Genomic DNA, 23,800 nt, shown 5'->3' with positions numbered 1-23,800 from the left:
GGGGAGAATCCTGTTACTGAAACTGAACATGATTAATATCAAAATATATAAAATATATACCCAAAAATATCACTTACCCTACCCTACTAATATTGCTGGACCCCCTGGAACCCCCTCAATCTACAAGCTTGTAGATCTGCTATTTTCAAAAGATTTGTACACATTTGAAAACTTGAAATAAGACATTGTCCATAACGAGCACTTTAAGTACATTTTGATGCCAATACTTTTGTTCTTTTTTTTTTAAACAATATATTATTGACTACTTTTGTACTTTTACTCAAGTACATTTTGAATTCCGGACATTTACTTGTAACAGAGTATTTCTATATTGCAGTATTGATACTTTCTTTTTCTTAAGTAAAACATTTGAATGCTTTTCCCACCACTGACTCACAGTGCTGTCGGCCATCTCAGTCTTCCTGATGCTCTGTACTCTGAAGAGCTCGTCACGTTCCTTCTGCGTTCGCTCCCTCATGGGGTAATTCTTTACCTCGTCCTCAGAGTGGAAGGCCTGCAGAACAGGTGTGGATGTGGAACAAGTCAAATGTGTTTAGTATGGATCAGTGGGTTTCAAAAATGTTGTGCCCCCAACGGCCCCAAGGCACACTAATGGGCAAGTCAAAATGTCAAGGCATGCCTGTATTCATATGCGTGCAAAATAGCCTCTATAACACGTGTTATCACTCTTATTATCGCTCTTATTACTCTTATAATAGTTTGGTGTATACAATTTGCCCCAGCAGGAAATGGATGCATACAAGTACTACTGATATAACAAAATTAAAAATAATTCTTATAGTTCATTTTGCGTTACATTTTGCGATACCACAGGTCACAGACAAAGTCAGAGAGAGGATGATTCTGGCTGGGCACTGAGCCAGGCACCCGGAACTAGTGGCAAGGTGCACTGTGGCGCGACATATCTTAGATAACAACACTGTAGAGCTCAAGACCCTGATGCTACTGTGGATAGGAGGTGTGGAGGGCAACGATTAGTTGGTGTTGTCTAGACCGCAATCTCGCATTGCATATTGTAATAATAATGTGTCTGGTTGTCATTTGTCACAAAATCCCATGGCACACCTGGATTTGTCTTACGGAACATCACTTGGGAGCCACTGTCAGTGCAAGTCCAAACATTTTCTTTTTCTTTTTTTTCCAAAAGGTTTTCAGAGAAAAAAGGAAAAAGAAAAATGTGAACTTTTCAAACATTCACACCTATTTCAATAGGACTTAAGTGATTAGTTCATAATGTATTTGTGAGCTTGGGTCCTAATTTACTGAGGCACTGCATTGTCTTTCTGCATGTGTTTACCTTGCTTATCGTAAGTCGCTCTGGATAAGAACATCTCCTACAGTCCTAAATTGTAAATTGCACTAGTAGGGAGGGAGAGACCAAACACTGCTAAAGATGATGTGAGTGACTAAAGATGATGAGAGCAACCTTACCTTCACGGCTTTACCTTTGACCTTCATAGAATCCCAGCACTCTCTCTTAAGAAGGTCATGGAGATAATGTTTAGCCAGGTTCTCCAGCTTGATTTCATTTCTCACCTGTAGTTGTAAAACACGTTGGTCACTACACATTCTACACGGATAAACCAGACTCTCTCCCAATTCTACAGTATAGAATGTGTATCCGTGTAGAATCTAAAGCTATGATGAAAATGTTCGTCAACTACCTTTTTTCACTGAGGAAACAAAAACGTAGCTATGATGACTAAACCTAAGACTAAATATACTGACAATTTCATCAACAAATAAAATTAAAAACTAAACTAAAATAGCTCGTAGAAAAGTGTAAAAATCAGCCATTACGGAGACATCCAGGCCTAGGAAAAAATAAATAATTGGGCGACAAAATCAACTGTAGATTTTTGTTGACAAAGATCCTATGATATGTAGTCAACTAAAACTATACTAAAACTAAAACATTTCAGATGACTAAAATATGACTAAATGGAATGTTATTCAAAAGACATGCTGTCAAACTCAACGCTGATGAAGAGCACAAATATGTGAGCGTGCTGTAGTCTAACTAACAGTACCTGTGTGACCTCCTGGTCTCCCTGGGCCTCCATCCTCCTCTGTTCCTCCACATCCAGGTTGAACTCCTGCAGCTCCAGACGCTCCACGTCTGGCAGCTCCTCGTTCTCACGCATCAGCTCCTTCACCTGAACGCCATGGCAGGGAACATGTATGTTAATATCAGCTCCTTCACCTGAACGCCATGGCAGGGAACATGTATGTTAACATCAGCTCCTTCACCTGAACACCATGGCAGGGAACATGTATGTTAACATCAGCTCCTTCACCTGAACGCCATGGCAGGGAACATGTATGTTAACATCAGCTCCTTCACCTGAACGCCATGGCAGGGAACATGTATGTTAATATCAGCTCCTTCACCTGAACGCCATGGCAGGGAACATGTATGTTAACATCAGCTCCTTCACCTGAACGCCATGGCAGGGAACATGTATGTTAACATCAGCTCCTTCACCTGAACGCCATGGCAGGGAACATGTATGTTAACATCAGCTCCTTCACCTGAACGCCATGGCAGGGAACATGTATGTTAACATCAGCTCCTTCACCTGAACGCCATGGCAGGGAACATGTATGTTAACATCAGCTCCTTCACCTGAACGCCATGGCAGGGAACATGTATGTTAACATATGGACCTGAATACCACAGAGAACATGTTAACATCAGCTCCAGATGGACCTGAACGCCACAGAGAACATGTTAACATCAGCTCCAGATGGACCTGAACACCACAGAAAACATGTTAACATCAGCTCCTGATGAACCTGAACGCCATGGCAGGGAACCTACAGTACGTTACTGTATTAACTAGGGGTATCCCGATTTTACGTTTTTATGATGTGGAGACACCCTGTTTCTGATCAAACACTCAGTCTATAGCAATATTCATTTACCAGCAGAATATAGATAGAGTTTAAACTTTTTAACAAAAAATGTGTTGCTTTAACCAAACAATATAAATTAAAGCACCTACAGTATGTGCGTACTAAAATGTACCTTATTTGGTGATTGTGTTGTCCATTGTCTACAAACAGTGGGTAACAACAAGTCAACAAACGAGTGAGTTTGTGTGAATAGGAAGCATTTTGAGTCAGATTCCTTAAACAAACAGCGTTATGTCAATGTTTTGATTATCCAACATCTGTTGGTGATCCCACTGAACGGTTAGGCTTGATTTATACTTAGGAGTCCACTGAAAATAGCAGATCCCACTGAACTGTTAGGCTTGATTTATACTTAGGAGTCCACTGAAAATAGCAGATCTACGATCTCAGGTGAGCTCTCTCACTTGTTCTGCAATTTTTGGACGGTGCACAACATAGACGTCTGTGTACTGTCCACCAATATGTTTTTTCCCCTTAGCGCTGCGCATGTTTTTAGTTGTTTATAACAGGAGTGCCATATTTTTGGCAACTCCAGCAGTTTGGCGCTGAGCATTTACCTTGCACTCGCGCATGCACGAGCAGTGCTTTCCTCTGCCTGCCGAAAGCTAAAACATTCTCAACTTGAAGCGCCAAGGCCTTCAAGTTGAGAAGTAAAAACAACCGCAGTGGACGCAGGACCTGAATCAGGCTTCAGCGGACTCGTGCCAAGTTAATGTTCGTACAGTTAATTTCATTTTGTCTTTTTCGCTAACGTTAAATTGCGTGTGTTGTATGTGTACAATATGTATACCTCTTGTCGTACTGGGATGATCTAGTAATTCAATAAAAGGTCAAATAAAATACATACAGCTCACTTACTGTGTCACGCAATACTTTGATATTTTTCCTCAAATCTTCCTTTATCGGAGAATACTGCATGACTTCTGCCTTGGCAACCTGTGGAGCCGTGATGTAAGAACAGAAAAAACAAACAAAAAAACAAACTGTAACTAAAGGCTAGAGAACGAAAGGCTAGAGAAAGAATCTGTGCATGGAAAAATCAATACGCAAGACTGATGGAATAACATTAGAACACCTTTTCTTTTTAATGTGTACATTTGTACACATCTGCATGATGCTATATTGTTCTAAAATATGTACAATACATACAGTACTATGCATATATACATATTATGCTATCTGTATCATTTGATTATATGACCTGTTGTTCTCCTGCGATTGCTCTGTTTATATTCTCTCACTTTCTCATAAAAAGAAGAATCCGACTACAAAATGATGGATTGCGCAAAAAATCAAATAAAAAATAAATCCCCCCACTTCCCCCACTACACCTGTAAACCTGTGATAATATCGGTTTATGTATATATTTTTTATAACAAAGTCCTGTTTGTACATTCTCCTTATTTTCTGTGCATAATATCATGTCTATATCTACATTTAAGTGGAAGATTTAACTGAAACTCATTGTTTTTCCATGACGTTTACCATAACTGTTACTGACAACGTATGCACTCCCGCTAATCGCGTGATTACCTGTAGCCTACACAAACAACAACACATCTATGGTATGTGAACTGACTCTTAAATCAAGTACGAGTCATACAATTGTACGTGATACATTTTACGGCGCAGTTTAAAGACTATTTGAGACAATTATGTACCATGGAACAGTTAACAGCCCAGACGTGATGTGACTTGAGTAAAAGAGATTAAAAAAACGCGTTCACAAATCACAGACTGTTTGCATAGCCTATAGCAGCGTTAATGGTGGCTTAAAGAGTATAAGTCTGCCCCGTTCCCATAACACTAACTGTGAACAAGGTGGGACACAACATCACAAAGGGTGCCACACCTTTTGTGTACATACCTACCGTATATATTTACACACCTTTTGTATATACACAATATACAAGTTATCAACAAGCTTTCTCAGGTGACAAGATAGCCAATGTATACTGTATATTATCGCTGTCAGGTGGAAACCTTGTATGTCCAAATCCGTTATAATGGAAACCATAACGTTATTATTTAGTCACAAGCTCTTGTTCATACTTTTCATTGCTTCAATATTTATAAAACCCTAAAGACGCCCCTACAGACACTTTCAACCTGGCGTCGCTAATTTGGGCATGCCATTTATAGGCGTTACTTTATATTTGAATAGGTTTCAAAAGTAGCAATAAATAATAGGAATCCTTATCTTGCTCCTTAGCGTTCAAAGACACGTTCTGCGGTTGATGTTCGCACACGATATTGAGTAATAATGAGGAATCAAGGTGCTGCCAACATCAACACAGCTGCTATCAGAAGCAGGCTCTGAGTGAAATACGTAAAGGTCATGTCAATGTTTCCTAGTAGCGCTGGAGTAGACACTACAAATATGAGTCACACACATAGTCTGCCACCAACCACAACTACTGTATTCATTCATTAATTCACTACTGACCGCCTGCTGCTGACGCTTCAGCCAGGTGGGATCTGAAGTCTCCTGGTCTGTCACGTCCACAGACGCTGGTCTATCGTGGGCCTGTGGAAACGCGTGCGTACAAAAAATAAATTATAATTATATACCAGTAAGACGCCCTAAAGGCAGAGGTCGCGCTGAAACAACAGGTCTGGGAATGCCCATTATATTATGGACCTTTTTCTTTGCGCTTTAGGGCCAGGTAGGGCGTAAAATGTGTGCTAATTAGTAAGGCCAGGCGGGGCCTCGGGCCAGCCCAGTAAGGGCCCAGGTAGGGCCAGGCCTTCATTTCCGGGCCTGTTGAGAACTCTAGTTCTCGCAGACTGCCGGGGTGCGGCTGAGCTAATAACTTTGGGGCAGGCCCGTCTAGAGTTTGAATGGACAGGTATCAGTCAAAATGGAGACATAGAAGAGGATGGACGGGTGGGGTAGGATCAACATATGGAATGTCAGAACAGGTCAGCTCCATATATGGAGATCTAAGGGTTTGAGGTCAGATGTAGAGTTGCTGACCGGCTTCATATCTGCAGACGGACCTGATTTGCATTTTGCAACTGTACTTTTTCCCAAAAAAGCAAATCTGTTGACCAAAAAAATATATATATACAATCTACAAGCCGTGAGCTTGTAGATTTATGTATGTTATTTGGCAAATGTTGCCCCCAGAATAGGCATGCTGGGGTTCAAGACTTCAAGTGGTTAACAAATCTTCTCTTATGGGGGTCCCTGGCACAAACTCTCAAATGGGGTTCTGCGGCCAAAATACATATTAATTTGGGGGGTATATATACATTTTCTTGGGAACCAATGATCTACGCTACTGTAATAATGAATCTACTGTAAGTAATGTAGAATATTTGAAGCGTAACATTGTTTACCTGCTCATGCTGTGTTTGTGTAGAGTGGCTGGTGAACAGTGGTTCCAGCTGACTGAGAACACTGTTCTCCGCCTTCACGTCACTCTCCAGTGTATGGAACGCAGACTGGCTGGACTGCGTGGCTCTGTCCCCTTCGCAAACACCTGCAGCTTTTATTCTGCATCAAACAGCAAATTATTATTATAGAACATTGAACTGTCAAATATCTCAATATTGCTATGGTTCATTAACGGTATTAACCCTGTCTCTCCAGCCTCCATAACCATAATAACATGCATATGTTATCACTGCTGTTATTTATGTAAATGTTATTTTATTTACTAATGCCAAATATAAAACGTTTAAAATATTAAAACAAAAAAAAAGTTAAATAAAGAATTAAGAAAGCACACACACACACACACACACACACACACACACACACACACACACACACACACACACACACACACACACACACACACACACACACACACACACACAATAGAAAGATCCATGTCAGGAAGCTCATTCAGTGAGTAAAATAAGACATGCTCCCTTTGAGCAGTGTGTGAACAACAGTGCTCTCTAGTGTTCATTGCTATGCACCATAATAATAATGGACTGTTTCTCAACCTGGTTTTCCCCCCTGTTGGATGCCCTGCTTCTTACATCTGACAAAAGCTTAACACCTAGAGTTAAGGGTGCGCATGCACGCACACACGTATATTAATAGAAAATAGCCAAACTAAAAGCTGTGTGAGCTTGTAGATCAGATATTGTCACTATTTTTGTTGAATACCTCTATGGGGTACTTTTCCAACAGGGTTGAACCGGTTTGGTTCTTTTTTTATGGGGTGAATACTAAAAGTTGGTTCGGAAAATCGGAACTGGAACAAAGAAATGTCCGCCGGTTCCATAGTTCCACCAAGGTTCCAACAATCTAGAACGGAACCAGTTCTAGAACCAAAGTAATTTTAGTCGAAAATGGGCCTTTGTGTCATCACTGTATGAGTTCTCTCTACTGATTGGATCAAAATGTGTATGCTACCCTGTTTTTTTGAATAAAGAACTGGAGAGACCCTTCCCTTGTTACTTCATCAAGGCTAAAATGAAAGCTTTTAGCCCTGATGAAGACTTGTGGTTGAAACATGTTGGTTTAATAAAGGCTGCTCCCTCCTTTAACTTGAGTGCCCGGATCTCCCATTTTTTATCTGATATCTTCTTATCCCGTCTGATCTATAGGAGCACCTTTTACTAATTTTTAACTCTGTTGACTTCTACGTCTCCGGTGAGCACCTGGTTGCCTCATTCTCTTTATCCATTTATATGTTGGCTAATGGCTATTAAAAAATAGCAGATCTACAATGGGTCACTTCGTGTCGCACTTGCAACCTGGCATCCCTAATTTGGGAATTTGGGAATAGGCGATTAATTTATATTTGAATAGGTTTTAAAAGTACATAAATCTTCTGGGGGTACCTGGCACAAAACCTTTTCAGATGGGGGTCCGCGGCAGAATACATATCAATTTGGGGGTCCTTGACTTGAAAACATTTGAGAAACTGCTTTAAACTTAAGAACTTGCTTTCACCTGAGCTTGGTGCAGACCAGGGATCCATCACCACAGCCTGCTGTGAGCAGTGTCTGGCTGTCAGTGGAAAAGGAAACTCTCCGAATACCACCCAGACGGCGTGAATGACACTGGACCTCAGCGCATAGCTCCTGCACACATGAATATCATGGGTTAAAAAGCAAAATAAAACTGAAGACTGAAGAATAATTTGTGAAACTGCGTGAAAGGGACCCCCCCCCCCAACACACACACACACACACACACTAGCGCTGCTTCATAAAAATTAACACAATATGTTGTTCTACATACAGTACTGCCAAAACCAGCCGAAGAAATCACAAATTGATGCTTTAACCTTTGCTTTTATGAAATATCCGAGACCTAGGGTTTTATGGAAGATGCCTGAACATATTATTGGCAATTTGATAGATAGATAGATAGATAGATAGATAGATAGATAGATAGATAGATAGATAGATAGATAGATTTGATTGATAAGACAGATCACACTTTATTTTTGCCGACATTCATTGAAGCTCTCACCAAAGAGGTGCTCTCCCAGACGCGCAGTAGACCGTCTCGGCCACCGGAGGCGAGCCACGAGAGGTGGGGTGACAGGACCAGAGTGACGGGACCCAGAGGATGGCCCTTCACTTCCTGCACTGGTCTCAGCTGCACCTCCCTGTGACTGGAGAGAGGACCTTTATCCTGAGAAGAGAGGTCAGGAGGATGTGAGGCCATTATTATGACGGAGCAATATGTGTTATAGTGCTCATCAGTGGTGGAAAAAGTACTCAAATGTTTTACTTGAGTAAAAGTATCAATACTGCTATGTAGAAATACTCTGTTCCAAGTATTGGTGTCAAAATCTACCAAATGTAGAAAGTACTCATTATGCTGAATGTCACATTTCACAAGTTTTCAAATGTATAACAAATCATTTGAAAATAGCAGATCTACAAGCTCACAATGCATCGCAAATGGCCGAAATGTATATAGGGCTGAAGTGGTTAATTTATGTTTTGTAATAATAATCAAAATTACTATACAAAGTATAGTAACTAAAGTTTTTAAATAATTATAGTGGAGTAGAAGTATAATATTTACCTCTGTAATGTAGTGCAGTAGAAATAAAAGTACTGAAATTTTAAAATACTCCAGTAAATTAGTACCTAAAAATTGTACTTAAGTAACTGTACTTAGTTACTTTACACCACTGGTGCTTACGGCCGACACACACCAGTGAAATGTGCGTGTGACGCACGCGAGCCACGCATACGCGCAGAAATAGATCCAATCCTATTTCAAAGCTTGCGTATGTGGGGCTTGCGTTATCCGCGCGCCTGGTATAGCTGGTATCGTTGATCAATTGGATCTTTCCAAACGCACTGTATGCGGACAACCTACACACGCTTTGAAAAGTCTGTTCCTCATTTCACTGGGGACCCCTGGGAGCCCCCTCAAGGACCCATGGGTGGGTCCTCGGACCCCACTTTGAGAACCACTGCAAACAAGATAACGGATGGATAGATGGGTCACCTGAGGCAGTATGAATTTCTGAAGAGTTTTCCTCTGGTGACAGTATGCAAAGAACTCATTCATTCCCAGGACGCAGGATTGCAGTGCAGGAGTTACTGTGTATGTGGACCCCTGCAGGATGTCGTTAGATACACGGCCCCACTGGTCTATACACACTGATCCTGAAAACCATACATGCTACAAATTTAGCAGACACTCTTAACCAGAGCAAGGTGTGAAATCAGAATATAAGCAGAGTAATCATGAACTCTATAGTCCATAAACAAAATAATAAAGTGCAGAGAGAAGATTGTAGTGCCTCAAAAATCTAAATAACATTTTGTACATTTGAAACTATAGAATACCAGGTGAACCATTGAACCTAGAAATGTTTGTCAATTAAATATAGTGGAGTAAAAAATACAATATTTGCCTCTGAGATATAGTGGGATTTCAATAGTGCCTTAAAAGTAACCTTGAGACAATGTATTGCGTTCTTTCCATCGGGTGCGTAGCGTTTTAGTCTGACGTCCCAATAATCCGACATTACTAACCCTACCCGGCTACCACTAACCAAAACCATAACCGCACGCGGAAGCCACGGGTGAGTCTTAACTGGACGGATTAACAGGACGTCGGACTAACGCATGCCCCCCCCACCTTCCATCACTGGAAACAATACCAGTCCAGCAGCAGAGTACCAAAAACAATATAAGCAGCGCACCAGTAAGGTCCTTTACAGGCAGGGTGAGCACTGTGACCAGGCTGCCCTCGTGCACTTTGTCATTCTGTCCCGAGCACAGTGCCAGCACTTTCACCTGGTTGCTGTCCCTAATGTACTGGGTGGAAAGTTGCAAAATCGACCCGGCAACAGCTGTGAATGAAGAAATGTAGAGTGAGAGTGCAGTCTTAAGTTATGCTGTCCAGTTATTTTATACAGAGGAACAACATGCTATCTATATAACATTCTCTACATATGAAACTATAGTATGCCAAGTAAATAATGAAAATGAACCTCGCATCTGTCTAAATAACATGCTAAATCACATTCTCAACATTTGTTGCTGAGAAAAACAATTCTAAGAAATCTGCCTACCATATCTTGGTCAGTCACTAGCATTAACCAACAGAGAAATGGTGGCAAGAAGGGGTACAGGGAGAAACAATCTTTTAACCGTTACAAACCGATACAAAGCTACCTGTGTATCCTATGACTGAAAATCCCTTTGATGGCTTTGGATCCAGTAGATAGACATGTGCATCTGAGGCACCTGTGAGAAGATAGTTCCCTCCTTGATCGAAACTGCAACACAGAAACGCATGCACACACACACACACACACACACACACACACACACACACACACACACACACACACACACACACACACACACACACACACACACACACACACACACACACACACACACACACACACACACACACACACACACACACACACACACACACACACACACACACACATAAATAAGAAAGGCCATGGGAGAGCTTATTGGAACTAATCCAATAACAAAGTAGAAGTCTAGAAGGCAGTGTTCTTTTCAAATGAAAAAATGTGCTATAAATAGAACATCATAAAAATATTAACTTGAAATACTAGACATAGGCAGTCATTTCAGCTAGGATCAGGAATAACTGTCGACACATGGCCTCCAAGAAAGTAGGACAATGAGTGAACCCAAAGGTGACCAGCTGCTGGCATGTCAGGACAGATTTGCTCTGTGCAGGCTGACTGGCTGCCCTCTGTGTACTGTTATTTACTATATTTTTTAAATGATAGTAGTATAGAACTTGCCAATGAAATAAAGGCTTTTTTATGTTTTTTCCACTTGTGCCTTGGCCTCTCTGATTCCATCAATATGAATTTGATTTCAGAGCTGTCTGAAAGGATTTTGAAATATCCTCTTTATGATGAATTTAATTATCTGACAACACACAACCTGCTTAATTTGTACTCCATTGGTTTGCACGCTGTCGCATGCCAAACATTGCCAATCTACAAGTTCACAAATTCACACAGTCTTTAATAATGAATGTAACAAAAATCCTATTAATAATACAAGTATAAATGTAAAAGTCCACTTGCAGCAGTTGGTCCACAGGCCTGTCGTAGAGGTGCACCTTGTGAACCAGGCGAGGTTGCTCCTTCCTGACCATGTCAATAAAGAGGACATGTCCTGAGGCTGTCCCCACGGCTGCGTATTGTGCAACAGGACAGCAAGCCACACTTGTCACCTAAACACAGAACAGAAAGAAGAAGAATTTTGTTTTTAATTATTATTTTTTAAACATTAAAAAAAACATTCCCAAAACAAGCACCATTGTACATGACTTAAAGACAAGTTTAATGATTTTTTTCAGTAAGTAAGAAAAGAAAAAAAAATCCATAAATTAGAAAACAAAAGTAGTATAGTAAAAATAGCCGATCTACAAGCTCACAACGATGTACGTCGCATCGTGAACTTGTAGATCTGCTATTTTCACTAGTTTGGGTCCCAAGAAGACATCAAATTTCTCTTTTGGGTCACAGACTAAAACGTTTAGGAACCACTGCTGTAGCTGATCCATTCTTTTTTCACCTCTACTTCAAATCTCTTCACCAGTCTACAAATAGCCGATCTAAAGCTCACAACACCACGTGTTGTGAGCTTTTAGATTGGCTATTTCCGGCGAATGTTCCCCCCCAGAATATTACATTTTCACTTCTCATTACAATCTGTATGTTGTGAAAATCCCACCTTTGCTTGAATATCTAGGGAGCTGATGCAGGATCCATCTGTAGACCACAGCTGTAGTTCTCCCGAATCCCTCACTGACTGAAGATCACAGAAAGAAAGTGTGTAATGTGCTAAATCAAAGGCAATCACGAGATTCAGTGCTATGAATGTTGTTGCGAGACGTTTTGCCTTACCACACAAACACTGTCATTGTCTGCGTACAATGAAGCTCCTGCCACAAAGTTGCCATTGAGAACATCAAGGACCTTGACCACTTTGTCCAGCTGCGTCGGTTTGTATGTGTAAATTCTCCCCTGAAATAAAAAGGAGGTGAAATCACACTGACATAATACATAAACCTTGATTTGGACCAACCTTGAGTTAGAGTTTATTGGCAATGTTATCAATTTTGCTTCCAAATTAGGAGCTTCTATTTTCATTACATGTCATGCTTCTTTCTTCTATCACAGAAGACTGCATGATGGAATATAAAGCTAAATCAAGCGCTCACCTTGTTGGAGGCTAAAAGTAATGTTTCATAGTCAGGAGAGTATGTGAGCATTGTGACAGGCTCCTCCAACTCCCATGTTTGAGTGATCTCCATTTGAACCCCTTTGACGTGGAGACAGTGCATGTTCTCCTGTAAATAGTGACGTTTTTATTTAATTTTTTCCTCACGTTTTTCTCATGTTTTTTATTTTATTTTTTCTCCCGTTGTAGATATACATCTAGATGGTACACAATAATATTGCAAATAATCATATTAGATCATATTATGATCTTCTGGAATCAGAGAGTTCAAGGGAGTATAAATTAATATAGTACCTTTCCTGCAACTATCAATCCATCTCTGTGAAGGACTAAGCTTTCAAAGCAGCCGTTTCTTAGTTCAGGAATGGCATCCACAGCTGAATTGGCTGTGGCTGAAAGAAAAACAGATTCATTAAATTACTTGGGTGGAAAAAATAACATACATTTTCAGTTCTATTTCAAGTTCTATTTTTTCTCCATACTTTCCCCAAATTAAGTCACACATGCAGGTAATGGTTATGATGAATAGCACAAAAGTGGCAAATTTTATTTTACTCTTTGTTAGTTTGTTGTAATTTAAGTTATAATTCATTGCTATGCACTGCATTTAACCCATCCCAACTACTAGGAGCAGGGGGCAGGTACCAGCACCTTATAAGGTGCTTGCTCAAGGATACTGTGATTTATTTGGAAGAATGTAAGATTGTTTTTCTTATGGTTGTCCCACACAGCATAATACATTTAGCATATAACTCTGTATAATACAAATACATGTGGGGGTCCTTGATATGTAAATGACCACTGTGCCACTGCATTGTGATAAATTCAGGCCATGAAATACTATTTCGAGGTCACAAGTTATTTTATTTTTTCTCTAAATGGCCACTCCGGGGCTTCGTACTGGCGCGTGCGCGTGCGCGTGTGCGTGCGTGCGTGTGTGTGTGTGTGTGCGGCCTACTGTACCTGCGTGGCCTACTGTACCTGTGGGGTTGAACAGGACTGAAGCACTGGGGCTGCCTGGGTCAACAAGCAACAGAAAGCCTTCCTTACAGCCAACATACAGCTGTGAGCTGGCTGTCCAGCAGAGGGCAGTAGGAGTCACTCTTGCTCTGGTGCAATCCTGTGGCTGTGTAAACAGTTTGGATGATGGGTCTTTATATATAAACACTGACATACACTGACATAAACTAATATCATATGTGAGATATTCGTGTATAGGCCTATAGTAATGCAAAAAGGTAGCAAAACCATTGTAAATAGTTGGAGATTTTTGCTGTATGAATCCATCATAAAATGTGTTCACAACACTATGTTGCCGAAACACACAAATCTACAAGCTAGTGGCTATTGTCTAGTTTTGTTTTAATGATTTCTGTTTTTTTTTTTAAAGTTATGTTTTGGGCTTTTTGCCTTTATTGATAGATATACAGTAGGTTGACAGGAAACGGGGAGAGAGATGGTGGGGAACTTGGGGAAGACACGCAGCAAAGGTCGTCGGGATCGGGACTCGAAACCGGATTACCAGCCTAGGTGCCCAGACCGCTAGGCCGGCCCGGGCCATTTTATAGATTTATAATAGTAAAAGAAGGACAGTAGTGTACCACAAAGTCATCTGCGTGGTCTCCCGTCAGCCCTGAGATGGCTGACACAGGCATCTGAGGACCCATGTAGGTTAGTCTGCCATTGACGGTGTGCGAAGGGATCACTTCTTTGTCGACCAGGGACCCATCAGAACCTGGTAGATCTATCACGCTGTACACAATACACAAAGAACTCAATTGTACAACGTATCTAAATTCATAGTAAATTGTGCATTATACCATAATAGCACCTTTGTCCACAGCAGCCATTGCAATTCATGCAAGGCACCAACATGCTCATCGGGAGCAGTTAGGGGTTCAGCATCTTGCTCAAGGACACTTCGACACTAACCCAGAGGGAGCCGGGGATCGAACCGGGATCCTTCCGATTAGTGGCCAGCATGCTACCTCCCCACACTGGGAGAGAGTATGAATAGGACCAAATGGACCCACTCGTAACTTACTAAGGGTCCATTTGGTTTAATTTGTACATTTTTACTCTGCATAGAGAGAGAAACATTCAGAGTAGATTGAGATGTGAAGGTATACTGTACACATAATGCAGAGCTAAATGTTACCTTTCTTGCATGATATGAAAGCTGTCACTCTTTTCAATATTCCACACAGTGACGGATGTAGAACCCAGAGCACAGATCTGGAGCCAGTTCATGGGGTTGAACACCAGTGAAACAACATCCTTCCCAGATTGGGGGTGCGAACAGATTCGCTCTGCATTTTCCCAATTCCTGCAATAAATACAGTAGTTGTATAGTTCACATGTTAATAACATGTCTAGAGAAGTAGGCTAAAGAAATACTTAAAATTCACTTTTGGGACGTACCACACGGTTATAGTGTGGTCTGGAAAAGAGGCGTAGCAGGCCAAATAAGGACCACTGTCACTGATTGCCAGAGATGTGTAGTCCAGCTGTGCTGTTCCTAACAAAATAGCAACAAATCCATAAAAACTTGACTTTAGCATGCAGTTTTGTGAGAAAATATGACCGCTCTAATGGGCTGACAACCAGTGGTGGAAAGTAACAAAGTCTATTTACACAAGTATTGTACATAAGTACAACTATGAGGTACTTTTATTTACTTCCAATCTTCTATACTTAGTTTTACTCCAGTACATCTCAGAGCCACGTATTGCATTACTCCACTACAAATGTTTGATAATTTAGTTACTGAGCAAGTTAAGTTACTGTGTAGATTTAGATTATACTTATAATTTAGCTTTTCTAAAATAGCTGATCTACACTACATGTCACTGGCACTGCAACATGTTGTGAGCTTGTAGATTGTATATTTTGATGCCATTACTTTGTACTTTCACACAAGTACAATTTAGAATATAGGACCTACTCACCTTTTAGTTCATTCTTCAGTACAAGTTGGGGGTAGTCGTACACATATATAGATGGTTTTAGCTTGTGTTCAGATAATGCCAGTATTCTACGATGACCATTCGCTGCCATAGCTCCAATGCCTCTGCCAGGACCCTGAAGCACACTGCTCACTTTGGTCTCTGTGTTGTGGAAAACTATGAAATTCCCACTCACATAACACACTGTGTCCTTGTCAATGAACTCCACGCGTTGCTTTGTAAACCCCTGTGCCCACCTGGAAAATAAAGAAGTTGTGAATTATTTGCTTACACATAATATAACTGGAAGAGTGATGGGCACCTAAACATGGGCTCCTCAATTGTTAAATTGCCTATTTTTCCCCCTATGAATGTAAAGAAAAAACAAAGAATTTGAAAAGTGTAGTAATGCTTGAACATTTGCCCTCATATTTTTTTTACAATTTTTTATAAAACCTGTGGCTAGCCAGTCATATTGGTATATGTAAAGTTTACACAAGTTAACAAGAAGTTGAAGGGACATGAGGGTCGACATGAGCAGCTGCAAGGAGACTGTAGCTTAATTAGAAGCGTTGGTCTTCACTCTAATTACAAAGACATACCTGACTTCTAAATGTCCAACTCCTTCCATTTTTTTTATTATTTTATTTTACTTAATTAATATACAATTTCACAGTTTCACTGCACGAAACAACATTACACTTTCTACACAAGCGAGCAGCAGTATGGGTTGTGTAGTAGTGTATCCTTGACAACCACAACATTGCTTTAAGAAACCGCCCCATTCTTATTACGTAGCATCCCTACGTCACAAGTAGGCGAATGAGCCCCGCCCTACGGGACCCACCGCCTTTCGCCATTGGCTGTTACTTCATCCAACACGCCCACCCAGGGCCGGTGTTCCGGGCAATGTAATCGCGCGCGGAAATAGCAGATGTACAAGCTCACAACGCGTAGCGATGCGGTGCCTTGTGAGCTGGTAGATCTGCTATTTTCGCGCAGCGCGCAACTGATTGTGTGATAGGCTTTTAAAAACCATTGCCTTTGCAGCCACATTGCTTTTGTTGAGTCCGTCCGTCTGACTTTAGCCGTCCTTACCTGGTCCTTACGAGAGAATAAAACCAGGATATAAATATTATATCATAGTAACCTACATTCCACAATGGCAACACAGAAATCGTTCGCCAAAGGTAAGGGGCGCATTTCTACTAATGCAGGTGAAGTATGTGATTATTATTGCAAGCTGCAGTCTGCTTACTATTATTAAAAGATGCAAGTTTATACTGCTAGATTATATTCTCCATCATAATGGAAGATTGTTTTATTGTTGCCATTATTCATGTTGCACCGATTATATTATAGATTTATAGCTGCTGAAAATGAGCTATGAGATTTTGTACTATCTGGACATATTGTTCATACATGTATGCTAAAGGTGACATGCGAGTCAGTGAGTGAGTCATAAAAGGTGGATTAACCATTTCAATACATTTCCGCATTGCCTTGACTGTTGACAGAAGTTCCGCGCCCTAACTGACCACTATAGTCTGTCATCACATCAACTCATCAGTCATCATAAATGTCATATGACTCAGACAGTCTCTCAGTTGTGACATATTTGCAAAGTCATGGTGATTTTGCACTCAATTCAGTTGTACGCTTTGGCAGGAATTAGTCTTCCTATTTGACCAGAGATAAATACAAATCAAAAGCACTGAATTAAATGCTGTATGGATTAAATGCAGAATGCCATACTTTTCCACAGAGAGAAAAAACATGATGCTAATAATAGAGTGACCCTATAGTGGATTAATGAGAAACGTGCAACTATTGTCTCAGCAAAATTAATATAGCATTGCAATAACTTTAACCACTTTACCTTAAGTGTTTATTCACACACATCAGATCTACAAGCTCACAACATGTCAAGTGTCATGATGCGATGCGTTGTGAGCTTGAAGAGAAAATATATACTTAGCCTACTTCATTTGTTTATTCAGGCGGGACAATGAACATTAATGTACATTCAGTTAATGCAATCAATTGAACAGATCTCATGTTTGTCATATTTAGCTGAAAGCTAATTTCCATCTGTAGGCCTACTAGTGAGTCCCCACAAATAAAAACACTACAAATATGGGGGCCCCGACTCCCTGGCAGAAAATATTTTCAGGTGTGTCACTGTGGTCAAATATTTTTGGATCCTTGAAAATGATTGCAGACCACTGGCATATATAGCTCTGTATTTCCTAGATATTCCTACTAGAAGATGTGTAATGTGGTCATCTTTTTGTTTGTTTTCCAGGTAGTGCTGCCCCAGGCCCAGTGCCTAAAGGACACATCAGACTGTACAGCATGAGATTCTGTCCCTTTGCCCACAGGACCAGATTAGTGCTCCACGCCAAAGGAATCAAGTGAGAAACATTTACAGTACATTCAAAATATTGCACAGATTATTTTGTTTTATATTGTTGCTGTCGAGCAGAAACTCCATATTCAAACTTTTTGTGTATTGTTTTTCGTGAATTAACGCCCTATATCATACTAGTACTAACTAGGCTACATCATCACACAAAAGCATCAAAAGTAGCAGATCCACAAGCGCAAAATGGTCCACAAAGTGACTCGTTTTGAGCTTATAGATCTGCTACTTTGCAATTTTTGAGTGGTGCAACCACTCCAAGGAACAGCAATGTCCGTGTTCAACTATGTTTGTGTGTGACTACTATGTTTGTGTGTGACTATGTGACTATGAGCACCAGTACCAAAAGTGGCGCTGTTGTGCCAGAAACGGGGAGAGAGAGATAGTGCTGCACTGTTGCCTGCTAATGAGAGAGAGAGGGGGGGGGGGGGGGGGGGGGATTTGCATTTTGCACCACTCAGTTCACACGGGTGTGATTTTTTTACTTTGAATCCTAAAAATACAGTAACAGTTTTGGACATATGAAGTTTCCACCCGACAGAGACCATATATAGTTGTATTATCATGTACAGCAGTAGCGGTGGTTCTCAAAGTGGGGACCAGGGACCCTCAGGGATCCTTGAAGGGGTTCCAATTTATTTGTATTTTACCCTTAACCGGCCTGTAACTCAGAGTTATGGAAGTCCTTGAAATGTGTTTGCGAACTACTGTATTAAAAGGATGCTACCTACTACGGGGTACATAGTTTAAATGTTTTTGTTCTGTTTTGTCAGAGATGACTGTAGGAAGCAACACCGCAGTCAGGAACCTGGGGGTCATTATTGATTCTGAATTAAATGTCGTTACGCACATTAATAATGCCACCAAGACTGCCTTTTTCCATCGTTAGACGATGCAAAGACGCTGGTTCATGCTTTTGTCTTTTCGCGATTGGACTACTGCAATGCACTTTTCTCTGGCCTGCCAAAGAAAACAACTGACAGGTTACAACTTGTGCAGCCAGAGTTTTAACCAAAACTAAGATGAGGGAACATATCACTCCAGTTTTAGCCTATTTACTTGTTTATAAAGCTTTAAATGATCCACCTACCTCCTTGACTGCCTGCCTAGGTATATCCCAAACCGCCCCCTTAGGTCCGCCACTGCCGGCCTGCTTGAAAAGCCCCCAAAAATGGCACTTAAGAAATATGGTGAAGCAGCCTTCTGCTTCTATGGAATAAACTCCCAATCCACCTTAGACTCGCACCCTCACTTGACATTTTTTTAAGACCTACTTTTTTACTCTTGAGTTTTTTCCCTCTTATCTCTCTGTTATTCACACTGCTCTGCCTATTTGTAATGCCTCTGTAATTTGTTGCCTTTGTTTTTGCTTTCCACTGACCTTGCTCTGTTTTATGTTGTTTGTTGTTTTTAGTACTTTATGTATTTTGACTGTGACTTGACTTTTATGTTGTTTGATATGCTTAGTCTTTTTTTTAATATTTTTTCTGTAAAGCGCTTTGCGCTGCACTCGTGTCATGAAAGGTGGGTGCTCTATAAATAAAGTTTATTATTATTGTCAGGCATGAGACCATCAACGTCCATCTGAAGGATAAACCTGAATGGTTCCTGGAAAAGAACCCACTTGGCCTGGTTCCAACTCTGGAGACAGGTAGTGGTCAGGTGATCTATGATTCTCCAATCACCTGTGAGTACCTGGATGAAGTCTACGCTGGAACTAAACTGCTGCCCGCTGATCCTTTTGAGAAGGCTCAGCAGAAGATGATGCTGGAACATTTCTCCAAGGTAAATGTTGGCCAAACAGAAAAAAATACCAATTTATAGCAGGGGTTCTCAACGTTTTTGGCTGGGGACCCCCGAAAATGCTTTGGCCATGTCTCGCGACCCCTGTCCCGCCCCCCTCCCCACCACCAATACAAATTTACCGCTACAATAACCTTAATAGAAAATACATCATAAATAAATACTGAAACCAGATATAATCATTAAGGAAAGTGTATGCATGCACTACATGTACTATGTGAATTTTCCAGCCATTCAGTTGCAAAAAAAAAAAAAAAAAGATTTAGATTCTTTTTATAGTAATTTGCGGACCCCACAAAATATTTTCGGGACCCCCCGTTTGAGAACCCCTGGATTATAGAAGCCATTCTGTTTAAGTGTGTAATACATTTTCAATGTATCTTGCGCTCACAGGTAACACCATACTTCTACAAGATCCCAATGGGCAGAAAGAATGGTGAAGATGTAACTGCACTGGAAGACGAACTGAAAGACAAGTTTGTCAAGTTAAATGAGGCAAGTTGCTATTTTGTAAAAAAGCATGATCAGAGCCCCAGAGAGTACATAAAATAAACTTAAAATAATAATTATTTATTTAATTTTAATTTTAAATGAAGCAATTGTGAAATCATGAAAAGAAAAAAACAGCACCCTCTTTGTTTCATTTCAGCACAGAATCTGTTCTTGAGAGATTACTCAAGCACAGATTCCGAGAAACTAACAGCAGAGGGCACTGTTCCCTTTTTTGCCGATGGGTTCCCAGATTGCTAGCCTCCTAACAAAACTACACCATGGAGAGAAAAAAGAAGAAAAATAAAAGACAATGTTGTGTGGTAAATACAACTGTTTGTTTTTCAGGACTTAGTCAAAAACAAAACAAAATTCTACGCTGGTGATTCCATCTCGATGATCGATTACATGATGTGGCCGTGGTTTGAGAGGCTGGAGTTGTTCGAACTGCAGCAGTAAGTATTTGTTATTGAAATAGACATTCTTTTTTTTACCACTTAAAACCTATTGTCCGGGGTCTCACATGACAGTGTTGGAAAGTAAATAAAAACACAAGTACTGTACTTATGTACAACTTATATTTTACTTGAGTATGTGCATTACTTTGTAGTTACTTTGTAGGATATAGATTATTATTACAAAACAGCCCTATTTTATACTTGCAAGGAGTCCGATCTGCTATTTTCAAAATATTCGATTTTTATGAAAAATTTGAAAAAAATAAAATATCGTTCTGCATAATGACTACTTTACCTCAAGTAAAGTTTTGAATTCTTGATACTATATATGATATACTATAATTTAATGATTATATTGAATTCTCTGTGTTTGCAGTTGTCTGGATGGAACTCCAGAACTGAAGAAGTGGACAGAACGCATGTTTGAGGATGCTGCTGTCAAAGCCACCACGCTCAAAATGGACACTTACAAGGCTTTCTATAAATCTTACATGGAAGGGAAACCTGACTATGATTATGGCCTGTAGACGAGACCTTTTTTAAAAAGGGAGATTCCAGCCAGGATTACATTTCAATAATGCTATAAAGAGTCTGAGGGACACCTCAGAATTACAAGGAATTGGTGGTAGACCATGGGGATATGCTTATGATGTAATTAGAGGTTTATGTTAGTGTTGTATTTTCAACATCCAGATTTTTCATGTGTTTTCTTTTTTTCTTTTCTTTTTTTAACCAAAGTGGATGTAGCTTTATACAATAAAGACTACGTGTGTGTCATGGCACCATGCACTTCACTAATTTGAAGTTGATACTGCTTTTTTACAGTGCTTAAACCACTTGAACCCCATGTATGCCTATTCTGGGTGAACACAATCGTCAGAATTAGCTTGTAGATCTTTGGTGAAGAGATTTGGTGTACCATGGACAGAAAAAGCGGTCCAACTACTCAAAGGACAAATCAGATCAGTTTAACTAAGAATAGTGCACGTGACATCATCTTACCTACGTAGGCTGGAAGTTATGCGAGAACGCCTTCTGAGTGGCAAAAAAAATACTTTCTGGCCTTGACAGCCCATACTGTAGTACATCCAAACAGAAATGTCCTATATCTGATTGCATTAAACAACGTTAAACTCGATTTAAACTCACTTTATGCATGTGCATAGCCGCATACTGTCTATAGAGGGTTTAAGAGGTTAAAGGTTTTCAAACCTTGCTCCATGGCACACCAATGGGCAAGTCAAAATAAATAAAAAGAAACGTCATAGTGAAGAAAAAGTCAGATCTAAGCTAAAAAAGCATCATATTGTTAACAAATGTAGAATAAAACAAAAACTTAATTTGTTTTACCTGGCATCCCAAAATAGGGATGCCAGGTTTAGAGTGACTCAAATGATATATCCGTTATACTTTTCCTCTGTATTTGTTCACGCTGAATATAATACATTTAAAAATAATAACTTTTACAATATTGCAATAATGTGGTCACAAATTCCTAAAGCACAGCTGGACTCACGGCACAACATATATGAGAACCACTGGCTTTAAGATTATTTCCTGAGTTTACATAGTGTTCCCATCCCAGGCACAGACTGAGGGGGAGGGGGCAGTTGAAAATGGCGAGGGCCCGGGGATACATCCTTTTTAGTACGGTAAAACAATATATAAAACTTAAATTGAGGGGGCAGAATTTGCATCTGAGGATGCCAGTATTTTTTTGACCCCCACCAGGAGGTGTTGGACGTCAAGCCTTTGTCCTACTCCTACCGTCCAACCCACCCTGCAGACAGGTGCCGCCCCCGGCCCAGCCCGTAGGAGTACCTGCTGTAGAGGTCTGTTTGTTTTGAATAATTCATTATTATAATCTCTTCTCCCAGGGTGTTTGAAAAGTTGCCACGGGCTATCCATGTGATGTGTAGGAATGTGTTTGGCCCTATAGGCCTGTTTATGGTTCACCGTTTGTTTTAAGCTTGTATGTACTCGTTTTAAGTAAATATTGTGCAAACAAAATAAATAACTGTATGGTTCACCTTTGTTTTAAGCGTGTATGTACTTGTTTTAAGTAAATATTGTGCAAACAAAATAAATAACTGTTTTATTCCTCAATACCCATAACCATATACAATGTTATTTCATTGTCATAGCCTATGCAAAGATGAAAATGAAAGCCTGGTACCGAGGCTAATGCAAAGATAATAATAATCTCCTCTCTGTATAAAGACCATTGGAAGAAAAGAGTTTTATATAGGCCTATACTTTACCTCATTGTGGGCTACCCCTGATGTGTTTAAGTTTGTGCTATTTACGTTCTCATGCTATATTGTGGTTATTCTGGCTGAATCAGGAGAGAGAACACATTTGTCAGCTTCGATTTTATGTGTTGCAGTTTCAATTTAGTCTGCTCATTTCTTCCATATTTAACACTTATTTTAACCATAAAATATCTCTTACCCTACATTAATAAAGTTATTATTATTTAAGTAGTCCACAGTACTTGAGTAAATGTACTCATGTTTCCACTCATTACCAGAGCTCACAGGTGACAGATGTTGATGGTGTGACTGCCATTTATTGGTGTAATTTATTGGTGCTATGGATGAGCTTATTGGACTATAATATTTTATTTATTTATGTTGCATTAGAAGAACCTCAAGCAAGTGTTTCCTATACATGTTTATCCTGGGATTCATTACTGATTATTTCTTTATACCCAAATAAAATGAAATAGCAAATTCAGAATTACACTACTTGGGGGGGGGGGGGGGGGGGGTAGTTACCTGTTCTGTACCCATGCAGGCTTTTTCATTACCTGTCTAACATTGTCCCTCCGAACCATGGGGTATATAAATACGCCGCCTGTCCCCTCGAACCATGGGATAGTCTATGTACCACCCCACCTGGAGTAGACAGAAAGAGGAAGAGAGACTCGTCTCGAAGCTCGATTTTTACTTAGCAGATCTACAAGCTCACAACGCGTCGCGGACGCGGCGCGTTGTGAGCATGTAGATCTGCTAAAAGTAAAAAAACGCCACACCGTCGTACGACGACGCACACGCGACGTC

The 23,800-nt window shown here is 40.3% G+C and overlaps 2 protein-coding genes across 2 annotated transcripts in view; one reads left to right on the top strand and one right to left on the bottom strand.

Moving 5' to 3' along the window:
* Positions 1-16,197, bottom strand: part of cfap43 (cilia and flagella associated protein 43) — a gene marked incomplete at its 5' end in the record, with an annotated part of 47,518 nt that extends 31,321 nt beyond the window's left edge. Inside the window, 21 exons of the mRNA XM_079511810.1 lie at positions 398-514; positions 1,453-1,557; positions 2,052-2,177; positions 3,796-3,933; positions 5,384-5,464; positions 6,280-6,436; positions 7,853-7,983; positions 8,378-8,542; positions 9,374-9,534; positions 10,077-10,226; positions 10,552-10,655; positions 11,460-11,608; positions 12,112-12,189; positions 12,285-12,404; positions 12,916-13,013; positions 13,603-13,747; positions 14,223-14,373; positions 14,780-14,947; positions 15,043-15,139; positions 15,570-15,823; positions 16,169-16,197. Coding sequence (XP_079367936.1) covers positions 398-514; positions 1,453-1,557; positions 2,052-2,177; positions 3,796-3,933; positions 5,384-5,464; positions 6,280-6,436; positions 7,853-7,983; positions 8,378-8,542; positions 9,374-9,534; positions 10,077-10,226; positions 10,552-10,655; positions 11,460-11,608; positions 12,112-12,189; positions 12,285-12,404; positions 12,916-13,013; positions 13,603-13,747; positions 14,223-14,373; positions 14,780-14,947; positions 15,043-15,139; positions 15,570-15,823; positions 16,169-16,197 — 2,724 coding nt within the window. The remainder of the gene's footprint in view (positions 1-397; positions 515-1,452; positions 1,558-2,051; positions 2,178-3,795; positions 3,934-5,383; positions 5,465-6,279; positions 6,437-7,852; positions 7,984-8,377; positions 8,543-9,373; positions 9,535-10,076; positions 10,227-10,551; positions 10,656-11,459; positions 11,609-12,111; positions 12,190-12,284; positions 12,405-12,915; positions 13,014-13,602; positions 13,748-14,222; positions 14,374-14,779; positions 14,948-15,042; positions 15,140-15,569; positions 15,824-16,168) is intronic.
* Positions 16,198-16,600: 403 nt separating this feature from the next.
* On the top strand, positions 16,601-21,532 carry LOC306931097 (glutathione S-transferase omega-1-like). The gene is made up of 6 exons (XM_079512298.1): positions 16,601-16,756; positions 17,872-17,980; positions 19,551-19,773; positions 20,185-20,286; positions 20,629-20,735; positions 21,115-21,532. The coding sequence occupies exons 1-6, from the start codon at positions 16,729-16,731 to the stop codon at positions 21,263-21,265; spliced, it is 720 nt and encodes a 239-aa protein (XP_079368424.1). The 5' UTR covers positions 16,601-16,728; the 3' UTR covers positions 21,266-21,532.
* Positions 21,533-23,800: the final 2,268 nt, after the last annotated feature.

This window comes from Electrona antarctica (assembly GCF_951216825.1).
Source record: "Electrona antarctica genome assembly, chromosome: 10".
In the NCBI taxonomy this organism is placed as follows: Eukaryota; Metazoa; Chordata; class Actinopteri; order Myctophiformes; family Myctophidae; genus Electrona; species Electrona antarctica.
The sequence above is the reverse complement of the archived record's forward strand: the minus strand, read 5'-3'. Positions and strand labels throughout refer to the sequence as shown.